Genomic DNA, 19,513 nt, shown 5'->3' with positions numbered 1-19,513 from the left:
GCAGCTCTCTTCATCACGGTCCACCTCACTTCTGCTGCATAGTAATATAGAGAAACACACACCATCTGTTCAGGACAGAAACACACACACCACCTGTTCAGGACAGAAACACACACCATCTGTTCAGGACAGAAACACACACCACCTGTTCAGGACAGAAACACACACCATCTGTTCAGGACAGAAACACACACCATCTGTTCAGGACAGAAACACACACCATCTGTTCAGGACAGAAACACACACCATCTGTTCAGGACAGAAACACACACCATCTGTTCAGGACAGAAACACACACCATCTGTTCAGGACAGAAACACACACACCACCTGTTCAGGACAGAAACACACACCATCTGTTCAGGACAGAAACACACACACCATCTGTTCAGGACAGAAACACACACCACCTGTTCAGGACAGAAACACACACCATCTGTTCAGGACAGAAACACTATCAACACATCACTGTAACTACATTACTACTATCATCACATCACTGTAACTACATTACTACTATCATCACATCACTGTAACTACATTACTACTATCATTACTGTAACTACATTACTACTATCATCACATCACTGTAACTACATTACTACTATCATCACATCACTGTAACTACATTACTACTATCATCACATCACTGTAACTACATTACCACTATCATCACATCACTGTAACTACATTACTACTATCATTACTGTAACTACATTACTACTATCATTACATCACTGTAACTACATTACTACTATCATCACATCACTGTAACTACATTACTACTATCATTACATCACTGTAACTACATTACTACTATCATCACATCACTGTAACTACATCACTACTATCATTACTGTAACTACATTACTACTATCATCACATCACTGTAACTACATTACTACTATCATCACATCACTGTAACTACATTACTACTATCATCACATCACTGTAACTACATTACCATTATCATCACATCACTGTAACTACATTACTACTATCATTACTGTAACTACATTACTACTATCATTACATCACTGTAACTACATTACTACTATCATCACATCACTGTAACTACATTACTACTATCATTACTGTAACTACATTACTACTATCATTACATCACTGTAACTACATTACCACTATCATTACTGTAACTACATTACTACTATCATCACATCACTGTAACTACATTACTACTATCATCACCTCACTGTAACTACATTACTACTATCATCACATCACTGTAACTACATTACTACTATCATCACATCACTGTAACTACATTACTACTATCATTACTGTAACTACATTACTACTAGCATCACATCACTGTAACTACATTACTACTATCATCACATCACTGTAACTACATTACTACTATCATCACATCACTGTAACTACATTACCACTATCATCACATCACTGTAACTACATTACTACTATCATCACATCACTGGAACTACATTACCACTATCATCACATCACTGTAACTACATTACTACTATCATTACTGTAACTACATTACTACTATCATTACATCACTGTAACTACATTACTACTATCATCACATCACTGTAACTACATTACTACTATCATTACTGTAACTACATTACTACTATCATTACATCACTGTAACTACATTACTACTATCATCACATCACTGTAACTACATTACTACTATCATCACCTCACTGTAACTACATTACTACTATCATTACATCACTGTAACTACATTACTACTATCATCACATCACTGTAACTACATTACTACTATAATTACTGTAACTACATTACTACTATCATTACATCACTGTAACTACATTACTACTATCATCACATCACTGTAACTACATTACTACTATCATCACATCATTGTAACTACATTACTACTATCATTAATGTAACTACATTACTACTATCATTACATCACTGTAACTACATTACTACTATCATCATATCACTGTAACTACATTACTACCATTACCTCACTGTAACTACAGTACCACTATCATCACCTCACTGTAGCTACATTACTACTATCATCACCTCACTGTAACTACATTACTACCATAGTCACATCACTGTAACTACATTACCACTATCATTACTGTAACTACATTACTGCTATCATTACTGTAACTACATTACCACTATCATCACATCACTGTAACTACATTACTACTATCATCACCTCACTGTAACTACATTACCACTATCATCACATCACTGTAACTACATTACTACTATCATTACTGTAACTACATTACTACTATCATCACATCACTGTAACTACATTACTACTATCATCACATCACTGTAACTACATTACTACTATCATCACATCACTGTAACTACATTACCACTATCATCACATCACTGTAACTACATTACTACTATCATCACATCACTGTAACTACATTACTACTATCATTACATCACTGTAACTACATTACTACTATCATCACATCATTGTAACTACATTACTACTATCATTACTGTAACTACATTACTACTATCATTACATCACTGTAACTACATTACTACTATCATCACATCACTGTAACTACATTACTACTATCATTACTGTAACTACATTACTACTATCATTACATCACTGTAACTACATTACTACTATCATCACATCACTGTAACTACATTACTACTATCATCACATCATTGTAACTACATTACTACTATCATTAATGTAACTACATTACTACTATCATTACATCACTGTAACTACATTACTACTATCATCATATCACTGTAACTACATTACTACCATTACCTCACTGTAACTACAGTACCACTATCATCACCTCACTGTAGCTACATTACTACTATCATCACCTCACTGTAACTACATTACTACCATAGTCACATCACTGTAACTACATTACCACTATCATTACTGTAACTACATTACTGCTATCATTACTGTAACTACATTACCACTATCATCACATCACTGTAACTACATTACTACTATCATCACCTCACTGTAACTACATTACCACTATCATCACATCACTGTAACTACATTACTACTATCATTACTGTAACTACATTACTACTATCATCACATCACTGTAACTACATTACTACTATCATCACATCACTGTAACTACATTACTACTATCATCACATCACTGTAACTACATTACCACTATCATCACATCACTGTAACTACATTACTACTATCATCACATCACTGTAACTACATTACTACTATCATTACACCACTGTAACTACATTACTACTATCATCACATCATTGTAACTACATTACTACTATCATTACTGTAACTACATTACTACTATCATTACATCACTGTAACTACATTACTACTATCATCACATCACTGTAACTACATTACTACTATCATTACTGTAACTACATTACTACTATCATCACATCACTGTAACTACATTACTACTATCATCACCTCACTGTAACTACATTACCACTATCATCACATCACTGTAACTACATTACTACTATTATTACTGTAACTACATTAGTACTATCATCACATCACTGTAACTACATTACTACTATCATCACATCACTGTAACTACATTACTACTATCATCTAATCACTGTAACTACATTACCACTATCATCACATCACTGAACTACATTACTACTATCATCACATCACTGTAACTACATTACTACTATCATCACATCACTGTAACTACATTACTACTATCATTACATCACTGTAACTACATTACTACTAACATTACCTCACTGTAACTACATTACTACTATCATCACATCACTGTAACTACATTACTACTATCATCACATCACTGTAACTACATTACTACTATCATTACTGTAACTACATTACTACTATCATTACTGTATTTACATTACTACTTTCATCACATCACTGTAACTACATTACTACTATCATTACATCACTGTAACTACATTACTACTAACATTACCTCACTGTATTTACATTACTACTTTCATCACCTCACTGTAACTACATTACTACTATCATCATAGTACTGTAACTACATTACTACTATCATTACTGTAACTACATTACTACTATCATTACTGTATTTACATTACTACTTTCATCACCTCACTGTAACTACATTACTACTATCATCACCTCACTGTAACTACATTACTACTATCATTACTGTATTTACATTACTACTTTCATCACCTCACTGTAACTACATTACTACTATCAACACATCACTGTAACTACATTACTACTATCATTACATCACTGTAACTACATTACTACTATCATTACTGTAACTACATTACCACTATCATCTATCATCAAGCTGAAGATGTTAGTCATGGCCGCTCTGTTTCTGTCTCCTAAGTAACTCTGCAGTATTTTCTCCTCACATTATTAGCCCAGAACGTTGTTGAATTATTGCTTTAAGCCGGGAAGAACTTTTGGATATTAGAGCAGCGGTAACTCACTGTTATACCACCCCTGCCTTGTCACAACACAACTGATTGGCTCAAACGCATTAAGAAGGAAAGAAATTCCACAAATGTACTTTTACAAAATGCACCTGTTAATTGAAATGCATTCCAGGTGACAACCTCATGAACCTGGTTGAGAGAATGCCAAGAGTGTGCAAAAATGTTCTACTTCCGGCGCCGATAGAGATGGCCGCCTCGCGTTCCTAGGAAGCTATGCAGTATTTTATTTTTTTATGTGTTATTTCTTACATTGGTACCCCAGGTAATCTTAGGTTTCATTACATACAGTCGGGAGGAACTACTGAATATAAGAGCAACGTCAACTCACCATCATTACGAACAGGAATATGACTCTCCCGAAGCGGATCCTGTGTTTTGCCTTCCACCCAGTACAATGGATCTGATCCCAGCCGGCGACCCTAAACAACGACGCCGTAAAAGGGGCAAACGAAGCGGTCTTCTGGTCAGGCTTCGGAGACGGGCACATCGCGCTCCACTCCCTAGCATACTACTCGCCAATGTCCAGTCTCTTGACAACAAGGTTGATGAAATCCGAGCAAGGGTAACATTCCAGAGAGACATCAGAGACTGTAACGTTCTTTGCTTCACGGAAACATGGCTCACTCGAGAGACGCTAACGGAGTCGGTGCAGCCAGCTGGTTTCTTCACGCATCGCGCCGACAGAAACAAACATCTTTCTGGTAAGAAGAGGGGCGGGGGTGTATGCCTTATGATTAACGAGACGTGGTGTGATCATAACAACATACAGGAACTCAAGTCATTCTGTTCACCTGATTTAGAATTCCTCACAATCAAATGTCGACCGCATTATCTACCAAGGGAATTCTCTTCGATTATAATCACAGCCGTATATATTCCCCCCCAAGCAGACACATCGATGGCCCTGAACGAACTTTATCTGACTCTATGTAAACTGGAAACCACACACCCTGAGGCTGCATTCATCGTAGCTGGGGATTTTAACAAGGCTAATCTGAAAACAAGACTCCCTAAATTCTATCAGCATATCGATTGTGCTACCAGGGCTGGTAAAACCTTGGATCATTGTTATACTAACTTCCGTGACGCATATAAGGCCGTCCCCCGCCCTCCTTTCGGAAAAGCTGACCACGACTCAATTTTGTTGCTTCCAGCCTACAAACAGAAACTAAAACGGCAAGCTTCCGCGCTCAGGTCTGTTCAACGCTGGTCCGACCAATCTGATTCCACGCTTCAAGACTGCTTCGATCACGTGGATTGGGATATGTTACGCATTGCATCCAACAACAACATTGACGAATACGCTGATTCGGTGAGCGAGTTCATTAGAAAGTGCATTGACGATGTCGTATCCACAGCAACGATTAAAACATTCCCAAACCAGAAACCGTGGATTGATGGCAGCATTCGCGTGAAACTGAAAGCGCGAACCACTGCTTTTAACCAGGGCAAGGTGACCGGAAACATGACCGAATACAAACAGTGTAGCTATTCCCTCCGCAAGGCAATCAAACAAGCTAAGTGCCAGTATAGAGACAAAGTAGAGTCGCAATTCAACAGCTCAGACACAAGAGGTATGTGGCAGGGTCTACAGTCAATCACGGATTACAAAAAGAAAACCAGCGCCGTCTCGGACCAGGATGTCTTGCTCCCAGACAGACTAAATAACTTTTTTGCTCGCTTTGAGGACAATAGTGCCACTGACACGGCCCGCTACCAAAACCTGCGGGCTCTCCTTCACTGCAGCCGAGGTGAGTAAAACATTTAAATGTGTTAACCCTCGCAAGGCTGCAGGCCCAGACGGCATTCCCAGCCGCGTCCTCAGAGCATGCGCAGACCAGCTGGCTGGTGTGTTTAAGGACATATTCAATCAATCCTTATCCCAGTCTGCTGTTCCCACATGCTTCAAGAGGGTCACCATTGTTGCTGTTCCCAAGAAAGCTAAGGTAACTGAGCTAAACGACTACCGCCCGTAGCACTCACTTCCGTCATCATGAAGTGCTTTGAGAGACTAGTCAAGGACCATATCACCTCCACCCTACCTGACACCCTAGACCCACTCCAATTTGCTTACCGACCCAATAGGTCCACAGACGACGCAATCGCAACCACACTGCACACTGCCCTAACCCATCTGGATAAGAGGAATACCTATGTGAGATTGCTGTGTATCGACTACAGCTCAGCATTTAACACCATAGTACCCTCCAAACACGTCATCAAGCTCGAGACCCTGGGTCTCGACCCCGCCCTGTGCAACTGGGTCCTGGACTTCCTGACGGGCCGCCCCCAGGTGGTGAGGGTAGGTAACAACATCTCCACCCCGCTGATCCTCAACACTGGGGCCCCACAAGGGTGCGTTCTGAGCCCTCTCCTGTACTCCCTGTTCACCCACGACTGCGTGGCCATGCACGCCTCCAACTCAATCATCAAGTTTGCGGACGACACTACAGTGGTAGGCTTGATTACCAACAACGACGAGACGGCCTACAGGGAGGAAGTGAGGGCCCTCGGAGTGTGGTGTCAGGAAAATAACCTCACACTCAACGTCAACAAAACAAAGGAGATGATCGTGGACTTCAGGAAACAGCAGAGGGAGCACCCCCCTATCCACATCGACGGGACAGTAGTGGAGAAGGTGGAAAGTTTTAAGTTCCTCGGTGTACACATCACGGACAAACTGAATTGGTCCACCCACACAGACAGCGTTGTGAAGAAGGCGCAGCAGCGCCTCTTCAACCTCAGGAGGCTGAAGAAATTCAGCTTGTCACCAAAAGCACTCACAAACTTCTACAGATGCACAATCGAGAGCATCCTGTCGGGCTGTATCACCGCCTGGTACGGCAACTGCTCCGCACACAACCGTAAGGCTCTCCAGAGGGTAGTGAGGTCTGCACAACGCGTCACCGGGGGCAAACTACCTGCCCTCCAGGACACCTACACCACCCGATGTCACAGGAAGGCCATAAAGATCATCATTTAGATTTTTCCACATTTTTCCACAAAATCATTTAGATTTTTCCACGGGGCTATACATTAGTTTTTTCTCACCTGAGTAGCCTCGTTTCACTGCCAAAAATCTAATGAAACCATCTAGTGTTCAGCGAAATAACAACACAATGTCAAATTTGTATTTGTATTTGTATTTATTATGGATCTCCGTTAGCTGCTGCCAAAGCAGCAGCTACTCTTCCTGGGGTCCAGCAAAATTAAGGCTGATTATACAATTTTAAAACATTACAATACATTCACAGATTTCTCAACATCCAATCACATTAACCGTTACTCTCTCGCGGAAATTCCACTAAAGATCCATATGTACCTGCTGCTCATTCCCTTTGCTCGAAAATTGATAAATGGTTAAAAAAAGTAAGGCCTGCATCCATAGAGACAAATACCAGCTCTACTGGTAGTACTGCTACTTCCAGCAGTACTACACCTGCACCTGTCGACGACACAAGTTGTTCTGCTTCCACGAGCACATCCAATGCTAGCATCAGTAATTCTATATTTGTTATTAGCCCAGCTAGCATGGACACTGACAGTTGTGAATCTGATGCAGTCGAAGAGCTACTGCCCCCTTACCCGGGAAAGCACCGAACAACAGACAGGGACGTTGGACCATCGAAGAGGCGCAAAAATGATGAGAACTACATTGATTTGGGGTTCACTTACACTACCGTTCAAAAGTTTGGGGTCACTTAGAAATGTACTTGTTTTTAAATAAAAGCACATTTTTTGTCCATTAAAATAACATCAAATTGATCAGAAATACAGTGTAGACATTTAATGTTGTAAATGACTATTGTAGCTGGAAACGGCTGATTTTTAATGGAATATCTACATAGGCGTACAGAGGTCCATTATCAGCAACCATCACTCCTGTGTTCCAATGGCACGTTATGTTAGCTAATCCAAGTCTAGCACTTTAAAAGGCAAATTGATCATTAGAAAACACTTTTGCAATTATGTTAGCACAGCTGAAAACTGTTGTGCTGATTAAAGAAGCAATAAAACTGGCCTTCTTTAGACTAGTTGAGTATCTGGTGCATCAGCATTTCTGGATTCGATGACAGGCTCAAAATGGCCAGAAACAAAACACTTTCTTCTGAAACTCGTCAGTCTATTCTTGTTCTGAGAAATTAAGGCTAATCCATGCGAGAAATTGGAAAGAAACTGAAGATCTCGTACAACGCTGTGTACTACTCCCTTCACAGAACAGAGCAAACTGGCTCTAACCAGAACAGAAAGAGGAGTGGGAGGCCCCGGTGCACAACTGAGCAGGTGGACAAGTACATTAGAGTGTCTAGTTTGAGAAACAGACGACTCACAAGTCCTCAACTGGCAGCTTCATTAAATAGTACCCGCAAGACACCAGTCTCAATGTCAACAGTGAAGAGGCGACTCCGGGATGCTGGCCTTGTAGGCAGAGTTCACAAAGCTGTGACTTTGGAAACCATAGCTCCTACTAAACCATGTAGGTCATATTCCTAACCCTCTGTCCTGATTTGTTGTTTGTGCTGTCAGATCACCAAATTGAAGATTGACAGGAACCCATTCGCTAAGGGCTTCAGAGACCCAGGACGGAACAGGTAAACAAACACAGCTATAAAGTGTCTACATCACACCATATTCTCTATAGAGTTTACTATTTTAACACTTGTGAACGCTCTCTCTGTGTAGGGGCGTGTTGGACGGCCTCATGGAGTCCTATCCCTGGAGAAGTCCCCTCAGTCTGGAGTTCAAACCATTTACTCTACAGCTACAAGGTGAATGGCTACTGACAGACACACAAAGACCTATTCCGACACTCATTATTACAAAAGTAAAACTAAGAACAATTCTGTTAATTCAATCACAGACATTTACATTGTATAACTCTAGTTATGGTTGTTAATCTAACTCTAAATATGGTTGTTAATCTAACTCTAATTATAGTTGTTAATCGAACTAGTTATGGTTGTTAATCTAACTAGTTATGGTTGTTAATCTAACTCTAAATATGGTTGTTAATCTAACTCTAGTTATGGTTGTTAATCTAACTCTAGTTATGGTTGTTAATCTAACTCTAATTATAGTTGTTAATCGAACTAGTTATGGTTGTTAATCTAACTAGTTATGGTTGTTAATCTAACTCTAATTATAGTTGTTAATCTAACTCTAGTTATGGTTGTTAATCTAACTCTAATTATAGTTGTTAATCTAACTAGTTATGGTTGTTAATCTAACTAGTTATGGTTGTTAATCTAACTCTAAATATGGTTGTTAATCTACCTCTAGTTATGGTTGTTAATCTAACTCTAAATATGGTTGTTAATCTACCTCTAGTTATGGTTGTTAATCTAACTCTAGTTATGGTTGTTAATCTAACTAGTTATGGTTGTTAATCTAACTCTAATTATGGTTGTTAATCTACCTCTAGTTATGGTTGTTAATCTAACTCTAGTTATGGTTGTTAATCTAACTCTAGTTATGGTTGTTAATCTAACTCTAATTATAGTTGTTAATCTAACTCTAGTTATGGTTGTTAATCTAACTCTAATTATAGTTGTTAATCTAACTAGTTATGGTTGTTAATCTAACTAGTTATGGTTGTTAATCTAACTCTCAATATGGTTGTTAATCTACCTCTAGTTATGGTTGTTAATCTAACTCTAAATATGGTTGTTAATCTACCTCTAGTTATGGTTGTTAATCTAACTCTAAATATGGTTGTTAATCTAACTCTAGTTATGGTTGTTAATCTAACTAGTTATGGTTGTTAATCTAACTAGTTATGGTTGTTAATCTAACTCTAAATATGGTTGTTAATCTACCTCTAGTTATGGTTGTTAATCTAACTCTAATTATAGTTGTTAATGTAACTAGTTATGGTTGTTAATCTAACTAGTTATTGTTGTTAATCTAACTCTAGTTACGGTTGTTAATCTAACTAGTTATGGTTGTTAATCTAACTCTAGTTATGGTTGTTAATCTAACTAGTTATGGTTTTTAATCTAACTAGTTATGGTTGTTAATCTAACTCTAATTATAGTTGTTAATCTAACTCTAGTTATGGTTGTTAATCTAACTCTAATTATAGTTGTTAATCTAACTCTAGTTATGGTTGTTAATCTAACTCTAGTTATGGTTGTTAATCTAACTCTAGGTGTGGTTGTTAATCTAACTCTAGTTATGCTTGTTAATCTAACTAGTTATGGTTGTTAATCTAACTAGTTATTGTTGTTAATCTAACTCTAGTTATGGTTGTTAATCTAACTCTAGTTATGGTTGTTAATCTAACTAGTTATGGTTGTTAATCTAACCAGTTATGGTTGTTAATCTAACTCTAGTTATGGTTGTTAATCTAACTCTAGTTATGGTTGTTAATCTAACTAGTTATGGTTGTTAATCTAACTAGTTATGGTTGTTAATCTAACTAGTTATGGTTGTTAATCTAACTAGTTATGGTTGTTAATCTAACTAGTTATGGTTGTTAATCTAACTCTATTTATGGTTGTTAATCTAACTCTAGTTATGGTTGTTAATCTAACTAGTTATGGTTGTTAATCTAACTCTAGTTATGGTTGTTAATCTAACTCTAGTTATGGTTGTTAATCTAACTCTAGTTATGGTTGTTAATCTAACTAGTTATGGTTGTTAATCTAACTCTAGTTATGGTTGTTAATCTAACTAGTTATGGTTGTTAATCTAACTCTAGTTATGGTTGTTAATCTAACTAGTTATGGTTGTTAATCTAACTAGTTATGGTTGTTAATCTAACTCTAGTTATGGTTGTTAATCTAACTCTAGTTATGGTTGTTAATCTAACTAGTTATGGTTGTTAATCTAACTAGTTATGGTTGTTAATCTAACTAGTTATGGTTGTTAATCTAACTCTAGTTATGGTTGTTAATCTAACTAGTTATGGTTTTTAATCTAACTAGTTATAGTTGTTAATCTAACTCTAATTATAGTTGTTAATCTAACTCTAGTTATGGTTGTTAATCTAACTCTAATTATAGTTGTTAATCTAACTAGTTATGGTTGTTAATCTAACTAGTTATGCTTGTTAATCTAACTAGTTATGGTTGTTAATCTAACTAGTTATGGTTGTTAATCTAACTCTAGTTATGGTTGTTAATCTAACTCTAGGTATGGTTGTTAATCTAACTCTAGTTATGCTTGTTAATCTAACTAGTTATGGTTGTTAATCTAACTAGATATTGTTGTTAATCTAACTCTAGTTATGGTTGTTAATCTAACTCTAATTATAGTTGTTAATCTAACTAGTTATGGTTGTTAATCTAACTAGTTATGGTTGTTAATCTAACTCTAATTATGGTTGTTAATCTAACTCTAATTATGGTTGTTAATCTAACTCTAGTTATGGTTGTTAATCTAACTAGTTATGGTTGTTAATCTAACTAGTTATGGTTGTTAATCTAACTAGTTATGGTTGTTAATCTAACTCTAGTTATGGTTGTTAATCTAACTCTAGTTATGGTTGTTAATCTAACTAGTTATGGTTGTTAATCTAACTCTTGTTATGGTTGTTAATCTAACTAGTTATGGTTGTTAATCTAACTAGTTATGGTTGTTAATCTAACTCTAGTTATGGTTGTTAATCTAACTCTAGTTATGGTTGTTAATCTAACTAGTTATGGTTGTTAATCTAACTAGTTATGGTTGTTAATCTAACTAGTTATGGTTGTTAATCTAACTCTAGTTATGGTTGTTAATCTAACTCTAGTTATGGTTGTTAATCTACCTCTAGTTATGGTTCTTAATCTAACTCAAATTATGTTTTTTAACCTAACTCTAGTTATGGTTGTTAATTTAACTCTTGGTATGGTTGTTAATCTGACTCAAAAAAACTGTTTAACCTAACTCTAGGTCGGGTTGTTAATCTACCTCTACGTATGGTTGTTAATCTAATTATAGGTATGATTGTTAACCTATCTGTAGTTATGGTTGTTAATTTTACTCTAGCTAGGTTTGGTAATCTAACTCCAGGTATGGTTGTTAATCTTACTCTGGTTATGGTTGTTAATCTAATTCGGGTTGTGGTTGTTGTCAACTTCTTATGGCTGGGGGCAGTATTGAGTAGATTGGATGAATAAGGTGCCCAGAGGTGCCCAGAGTAAACGGCCTGCTACTCAGGCCCAGTTGCTAATATATGCATATTATTAGTAGATTTGGATAGAAAACACTCTGACGTTTCTAAAGCTGTTTGAATGATGTCTGTGAGTATAACAGAACTCATATGGCAGGCAAAAACCCGAGAAAAAATCCAACCAGGAAGTGGAAAATCTGAGGTTTGTAGTTTTTCAACTCATCGCCTATCGAATATACAGTGGGATATTGGTCATATTGCACTTCCTAAGGCTTCCACTAGATGTCAACAGTCTTTAGAACCTTGTTTGATGCTTCTACTGTAAAGGAGGGGGGAATCAGGACTCTTTGAGTCAGGGCTCTGGCAGAGTGCCATGAGCTGACCACACGCGTTCACGTGAGAGAGTTAGCTTGCCTTCCATTGCATTTCTGAAGACCAAGGAATTCTCCGGTTGGAACATTATTGAAGATTTATGTTAAAAACATCCTAAAGATTGATTCTATACTTCGTTTGACATGTTTCTACGGACTGTAATGGAACTTTTTGACATTTCGTCTGCTCCTAGTGAACGTGCTTTGTGACTTTGGATTTGTTTACAAAACACGCTAACAAAAGTAGCTATTTGGACATAAATGATGGACATTATCGAACAAAACAAACATTTATTGTGGAACTGTGATTCCTGGGAGTGCATTCTGATGAAGAACTGCAAAGGTAAGTGAGGTGCCCAGTTTACTCTGGGCACCTTATTCATCCAAGCTACTCAATACTGCCCCCAGCCATAAGAAGTTCATCTTACTCTTGTTATTTTTGTTAATCTAACTCTAGGTATAGTTGTTAATGTACCTCTAGATATTGTTGTTAATCTAACTCTAGTTATGGTTTTTAATCTAACTAGTTATTGTTGTTAATCTAACTCTAGTTATGGTTGTTAATCTAACTCTAGTTATGGTTGTTAATCTAACTCTAGGTATAGTTGTTAATCTACCTCTAGATATTGTTGTTAATCTATCTATAGTTATAGTTGTTAACCTCACTAGGGTATGTGGGACGGTAGCATCCCACCTCGTCAACAGCCAGTGAAACTGCAGGGCGCCAAATTCAAAACAACAGAAATCCCAAAATTAAAATTCCTCAAACATACAAGTATTTTACACCATTTTAAAGATACACTTGTTGTAAAGCCAGCCACAGTGTCATTTTCAAAAAAGCTTTACGACGAAAGCACACCAAACGATTATGTTAGGTCAGAGCCAAGTCACAGAAAAACACAGCCATTTATCCAGCCAAAGAGAGGAGTCACAAAAAGCAAAAATAGAGATAAAATGAATCACTAACCTTTGATGATCTTCATCAGATGACACTCATAGGACTTCATATTACACAATATATGTATGTTTTGTTCGGTAAAGTTCATATTTATATCCAAAAATCTGAGTTTACATTGGCGCGTTATGTTCAGTAGTTCCAAAACATCCGGTGATTTTGCAGAGAGCCACATCAATTTACAGTAATACTCATAATAGACATTGCTAAAAGATACAACTGTTATGCATGAAATTTTAGATCCACTTCTCCTTAACTTCTCTGCGCTACATTTTCCTAAACAACCGCTAGAATTGCAGGGCGCCAAAATCAAAAATATTACTAAAAATATTTATAATCATGCAATCACAAGTGAAATATACCAAAACAAAGCTTAGCTTGTTGTTAATCCATCTACCGTGTCAGATTTTGAAAATATACTTTACAGCGGAAGAAATCCAAGCTTTTGTGAGTGTAGCAATCAATGCTACAACAGCTAGCCCCAAATTAGCATGGTCACGAAAGTCAGAAAAGCAATAAAATTAATCGCTTACCTTAGATAATCTTCGGATGTTTGCACTCACGAGACTCCCAGTTACACAACAAATTTTATTTTTGTTCGATAAATATTACTTTTATCACAAAAAAACGCCATTTGGGTTGCGCGTTATGTTAAGAAAACTACAGCCTCGTTCCGGTCCTGAAAGGAAGAACAAAATTCCCCAACGTATCAGAATAAAAAATATTACTAAAAATATTTATAATCATGCAATCACAAGTGAAATATACCAAAACACAGCTTAGCTTGTTGTTAATCCACCTATCGTGTCAGATTTTGAAAATATACTTTACAGCGAAAGAAATCCAAGCTTTTGTGAGTGTAGCAATCAATGCTAGAACAGTTAGCCTTATATTAGCTTGGTTAGCTTGGTCACGAAAGTCAGAAAAGCAATAAAATGAATCGCTTACCTTAGATAATCTTTGGATGTTTGCACTCACGAGACTCCCAGTTACACAACAAATTTTATTTTTGTTCGATAAATATTACTTTTATCACAAAAAAACGCCATTTGGGTTGCGCGTTATGTTCAGAAAACCAAAGCCTTGTTTCGTTCGACAAATTCCAAAAAGTATCCGTAATGGTCGTAGAAACATGTGAAATGTTTTTTATAATCAATCCTCAGGTTGTTTTTAACAAATATAATCGATAATATTTCAACCGGACCATAACCTATTCATTAAGAGACAAAAGGAAAATGGAGAGCTCCTCTCGCGCGCGCAGGAACTATTCGGAGGACACCTGACTAGTTTTGAAAAATCTTGTTCATTTTTCAAAATAAAAGCCTGAAACTATGTCTAAAGCCTGGTCACAGCCTGAGGAAGCCATTGGAAAAGGAATCTGGTTGATACCCCTTTAAATGGAAGAAAGACGGTCCAGGAAACACAGATTTAAAAATAATAATAATATCACTTCCAGGTTATATTTTCTCAGGTTTTCGTCTGCAGAATACGTTTTGTTATACTCACAGACCATATGTTGACAGTTTTGGAAACTTTGGAGTGTTTTCTATCCTAATCTGTAAATTATATGCATATTCTACAATCTGGGCCAGAGAAAATGTCTGTTTACCTTGGGAACGTTAATTTAAGAAAAAAGATTTCATAAAAACTTTACGGAAAAAGCACACCATGCAATAATCTGAGTACAGCGCTCAGAGACCAACACAAGCCAAACACATATCCGCCATGTTGTGTAGTCAACAGAAGTCAGAAATAGCATTATAAATATTCACTTACCTGTGATGATCTTCATCAGAATGCGCTCCCAGGAATCCCAGTTCCACAATAAATGTTTGTTTTGTTCGATAATGTCCATCATGTATGTCCAAATACCTCCTTTTTGTTCGCGTGTTAAGCCCAGTAATCAACATTCATGAGGCGTGATCACTAGGTGCAGACGAAAAGTCAAACAGTTCCCGTTACAGTCCGTAGAAACATGTCAAACGATGTATAGAATCAATCTTTAGGATCTTTTTAACATAAATCTTCAATAATGTTCCAACCGGAGAATTCCTTTGTCTGTAGAATTGCAATGGAACGCAAGCTGTCACGTGAATGTGCGTGACCAGCTCGTGGCTCCCTGGCAGACCTCTAACTCATTCCCCACTCATTCGCCCCTACTTCACAGTAGAAGCCTCAAACAAGGTTCTAAAGACTGTTGACATCTAGTGGAAGCCGTAGGAAGTGCAATATGACCCCATAGACACTGTGTATTTGATGTGCAAAGATTTGAAAAACTACAAACCTCAGATTTCCCACTTCCTGGTTGGAATTTTTCTCAGGTTTTCGCCTGGCATATGAGTTCTGTTTTACTCACAGACATCATTCAAACGGTTTTAGAAACTTCAGAGTGATTTCTATCCAAATCTAATTATATGATATTCTAGCTTTTATGGCTGAGTAGCAGGCTGTTTAATTTGGGCATGCTTTCATCCAAAATTCCCAATGCTGCCACCTACCCTAGTGAAGTTAATCTAAGTGTGGTTTTGGTTGTTAATCTAACTCCTATTATGGTTAATAATCTAGGTGTGTTTTTGGTTATTAATCTAAGAATAGATACGGTTATTAATCTTGTTTTTAAACCCCTTCTGTTGTTTTGTTGTGTTGTCTCATCAGGAGGTAGCTGTGGGTCTCCAGGCAACTGCACTTCTCCTCTGAAGAGCCTTGTCCCTCTCTCCTGTCCTCCGACCTCTCACCCCTTCACCCTCTCCTCCTTCTCCTGCCCTGACACCAGCCTGCACTCCTGTTGTCTTCCCCTCTGCTGCAAGACCTCCCCCTTCTCCCCCATCTCCCCCATGCCGGCCAGACCCTACCCTTGCCCCCGGCGCTACTCCCCCCTGCCTCCCCTCCTCTCGGCCCTGCAAGGGAAGAAGGCTCCAGGCTTCAGTGCTCTGTGTCTTCAGGGGGGCGTTCCCAGACATCCTCCCAGCCTGCAGCCACACCCCCTACAGGCCCCTCCCTCTCACAGCTCCCCGCGGGGACCCGGCCCTCACTACCCTCACCGCTCCCACCCAGACCCAGCTCCCCCGTACTGTCTGTACCGCTCCAGTCTACCCAGAAACGCTCACCTCGCTGCTTTCTCATGCCACGCCAAACTGGCTGACAGCACCACAGACTGTCTGCTACGCCAGACACCCTGGAACACCACCCACTGCCTCTGACCTCTGACCCCTGACCCTACCGTAACCTTACCCTAACCTAGCAATAACAAGTAGCCCTTATCCTGGAAACTATAGCGCCAGAGAGATGGGAGAATTAGAGGGAGCATACAGTATGTTCTGGACAAACCATCATCATCCATTAAAGCTGTATCAGGCCATCATCATCTACTAAAGCTGTATCAGACCATCATCATCTACTAAAGCTGTATCAGACCATCATCATCTACTAAGGCTGTATCAGACCATCATCATCTACTAAAGCTGTATCAGACCATCATCATCTACTAAAGCTGTATCAGACCATCATCATCTACTAAGGCTGTATCAGACCATCATCATCTACTAAAGCTGTATCAGACCATCATCATCTACTAAAGCTGTATCAGACCATCATCTACTAAAGCTGTATCAGGCCATCATCATCTACTAAAGCTGTATCAGACCATCATCATCTACTAAAGCTGTATCAGACCATCAACTACTAAAGCTGTATCAGACCATCAACTACTAAAGCTGTATCAGACCATCATCATCTACTAAAGCTGTATCAGACCATCAACTACTAAAGCTGTATCAGACCATCATCATCTACTAAAGCTGTATCAGACCATCATCATCATCCATTAAAGCTGTATCAGACCATCAACTACTAAAGCTGTATCAGACCATCATCTACTAAAGCTGTATCAGGCCATCATCATCTACTAAAGCTGTATCAGACCATCATCTACTAAAGCTGTATCAGACCATCTCCTACTAAAGCTGTATCAGACCATCATCTACTAAAGCTGTATCAGACCATCTCCTACTAAGCTGTATCAGACCATCTCCTACTAAAGCTGTATCTGACCATCATCTACTGTTTTAAATTGTATCTCTGTTTCTACCCTAACCCTGACCCTAACCCTGACCTTAACACTGACCCTACCCTAACCTTAACCCTGACCTTAACTCTGACACTGACCTTAACCCTGACCCTACCCTACCCTAACCCTGACCCTACCCTAACCCTGACCCTGACCCTACCCTAACCCTAACCCTAACCCTAACCCTAACCCTGACCCTAACTCTAACCCTAACCCTGACCTTAACCCTGACCCTAACCCTGACCCTAACCCTAACCCTAACTCTAACCCTGACCTTAACCCTGACCCTAACCCTGACCCTAACCCTAACCCTGACCTTAACCCTGACCCTAACTCTAACCCTGACCCTAACTCCAACTCTAACCTTTCTACTTTACCTCTGACTGATTTCTTTCAGCTGCAGTCCAAATGTTGTTTCCTACAAGCAAGCTTTCAGGTTCCCTCTGAGCTGTGTATAAATGTGTGTGTGTGTGTGTGTGTGTGTGTGTGTGTGTGTGTGTGTGTGTGTGTGTGTGTGTGTGTGTGTGTGTGTGTGTGTGTGTGTGTGTGTGTGTGTGTGTGTGTGTGTGTGTGTGTGTGTGTGTGTGTGTGTGTGTGTGTGTGTACATGTATAATGTACTGTGTATATCTCAGACCTAACAAACACCAAATTATATAAGTGTTATTATTATGCCACTTCATAAAACGCTTTAAAAATACTTTCTGTTGAATTATGGAATCAAATATTATTTTACAGCACAAATATTATTTTACAGTTTAGTTGAGCTGTTGGACTCAGTTACACACACACACACACACACACACACACACACACACACACACACACACACACACACACACACACACACACACACACACACACACACACACACACACCCACACCCACACCCACACCCACACACACACACACACACAAGTCCTCTAGCCGGGCTCATTCAGGTCTGAGTGATGAAGCAGCCAATCCTCTAGCCAGACCCATTCTGCCCGTTTCCACACCTGCCTGGTGAAGTGAGCTCCTTCAGGTCTCAGTGATGTAGAAGCCATTACTCTTTTTTTATCAAATGTATTTTGGGAAACAGATATATACATATACAACAAAATACACAATGTGGACCCAGAGGATATCACTTAAAGGTATTAATTAAAACACTTGTTTCCAAAGTGGTCCTCGATGGTAAAAACAATAACACATATAATGATTAAAAGGCAAGACTAAATTACAAATAAACATAAATACATTCATTTATATTGACATGCTTAAAAGTGGCACTAATCACTGTAATTTTCCCTAACCTTAAAAATCAACAATATACATTTGACATGAAAACCATCTATAATTGCACATCATACCTATCATTCATATGAATACACCTGACCAGCAGTAGGGGCACAAGGAGCAGTGGAGTGGTTTCTCTTACTGAGACAACCTTGTCCAAATGAAAACCTTTGCCTGCTTTTTAAAGCTATTTCTACTTTGTCTTTGCTTGATCTCTAAGGGGAAGCTGTTCCATAGACAAATACTGTATAGAAAAACATGCTCCTCCCAGTCGTGTTTAC

General features: G+C 38.4%; 1 protein-coding gene across 1 annotated transcript in view; it reads left to right on the top strand.

Moving 5' to 3' along the window:
- Positions 1-18,636, top strand: part of tbx22 (T-box transcription factor 22) — a 29,296-nt gene extending 10,660 nt beyond the window's left edge. The window contains exons 6-8 of the mRNA XM_071411978.1: positions 8,997-9,061; positions 9,153-9,238; positions 16,546-18,636. Of these exons, the coding sequence (XP_071268079.1) occupies positions 8,997-9,061; positions 9,153-9,238; positions 16,546-17,090 (696 nt within the window). The 3' untranslated portion in view covers positions 17,091-18,636. The remainder of the gene's footprint in view (positions 1-8,996; positions 9,062-9,152; positions 9,239-16,545) is intronic.
- Positions 18,637-19,513: the final 877 nt, after the last annotated feature.

The sequence above is a fragment of the Salvelinus alpinus genome, chromosome 7, assembly GCF_045679555.1.
Source record: "Salvelinus alpinus chromosome 7, SLU_Salpinus.1, whole genome shotgun sequence".
Classification (NCBI taxonomy): Eukaryota; Metazoa; Chordata; class Actinopteri; order Salmoniformes; family Salmonidae; genus Salvelinus; species Salvelinus alpinus.
Note: the sequence above shows the minus strand (reverse complement) of the source record. Positions and strands in the feature narration are given on the sequence as shown.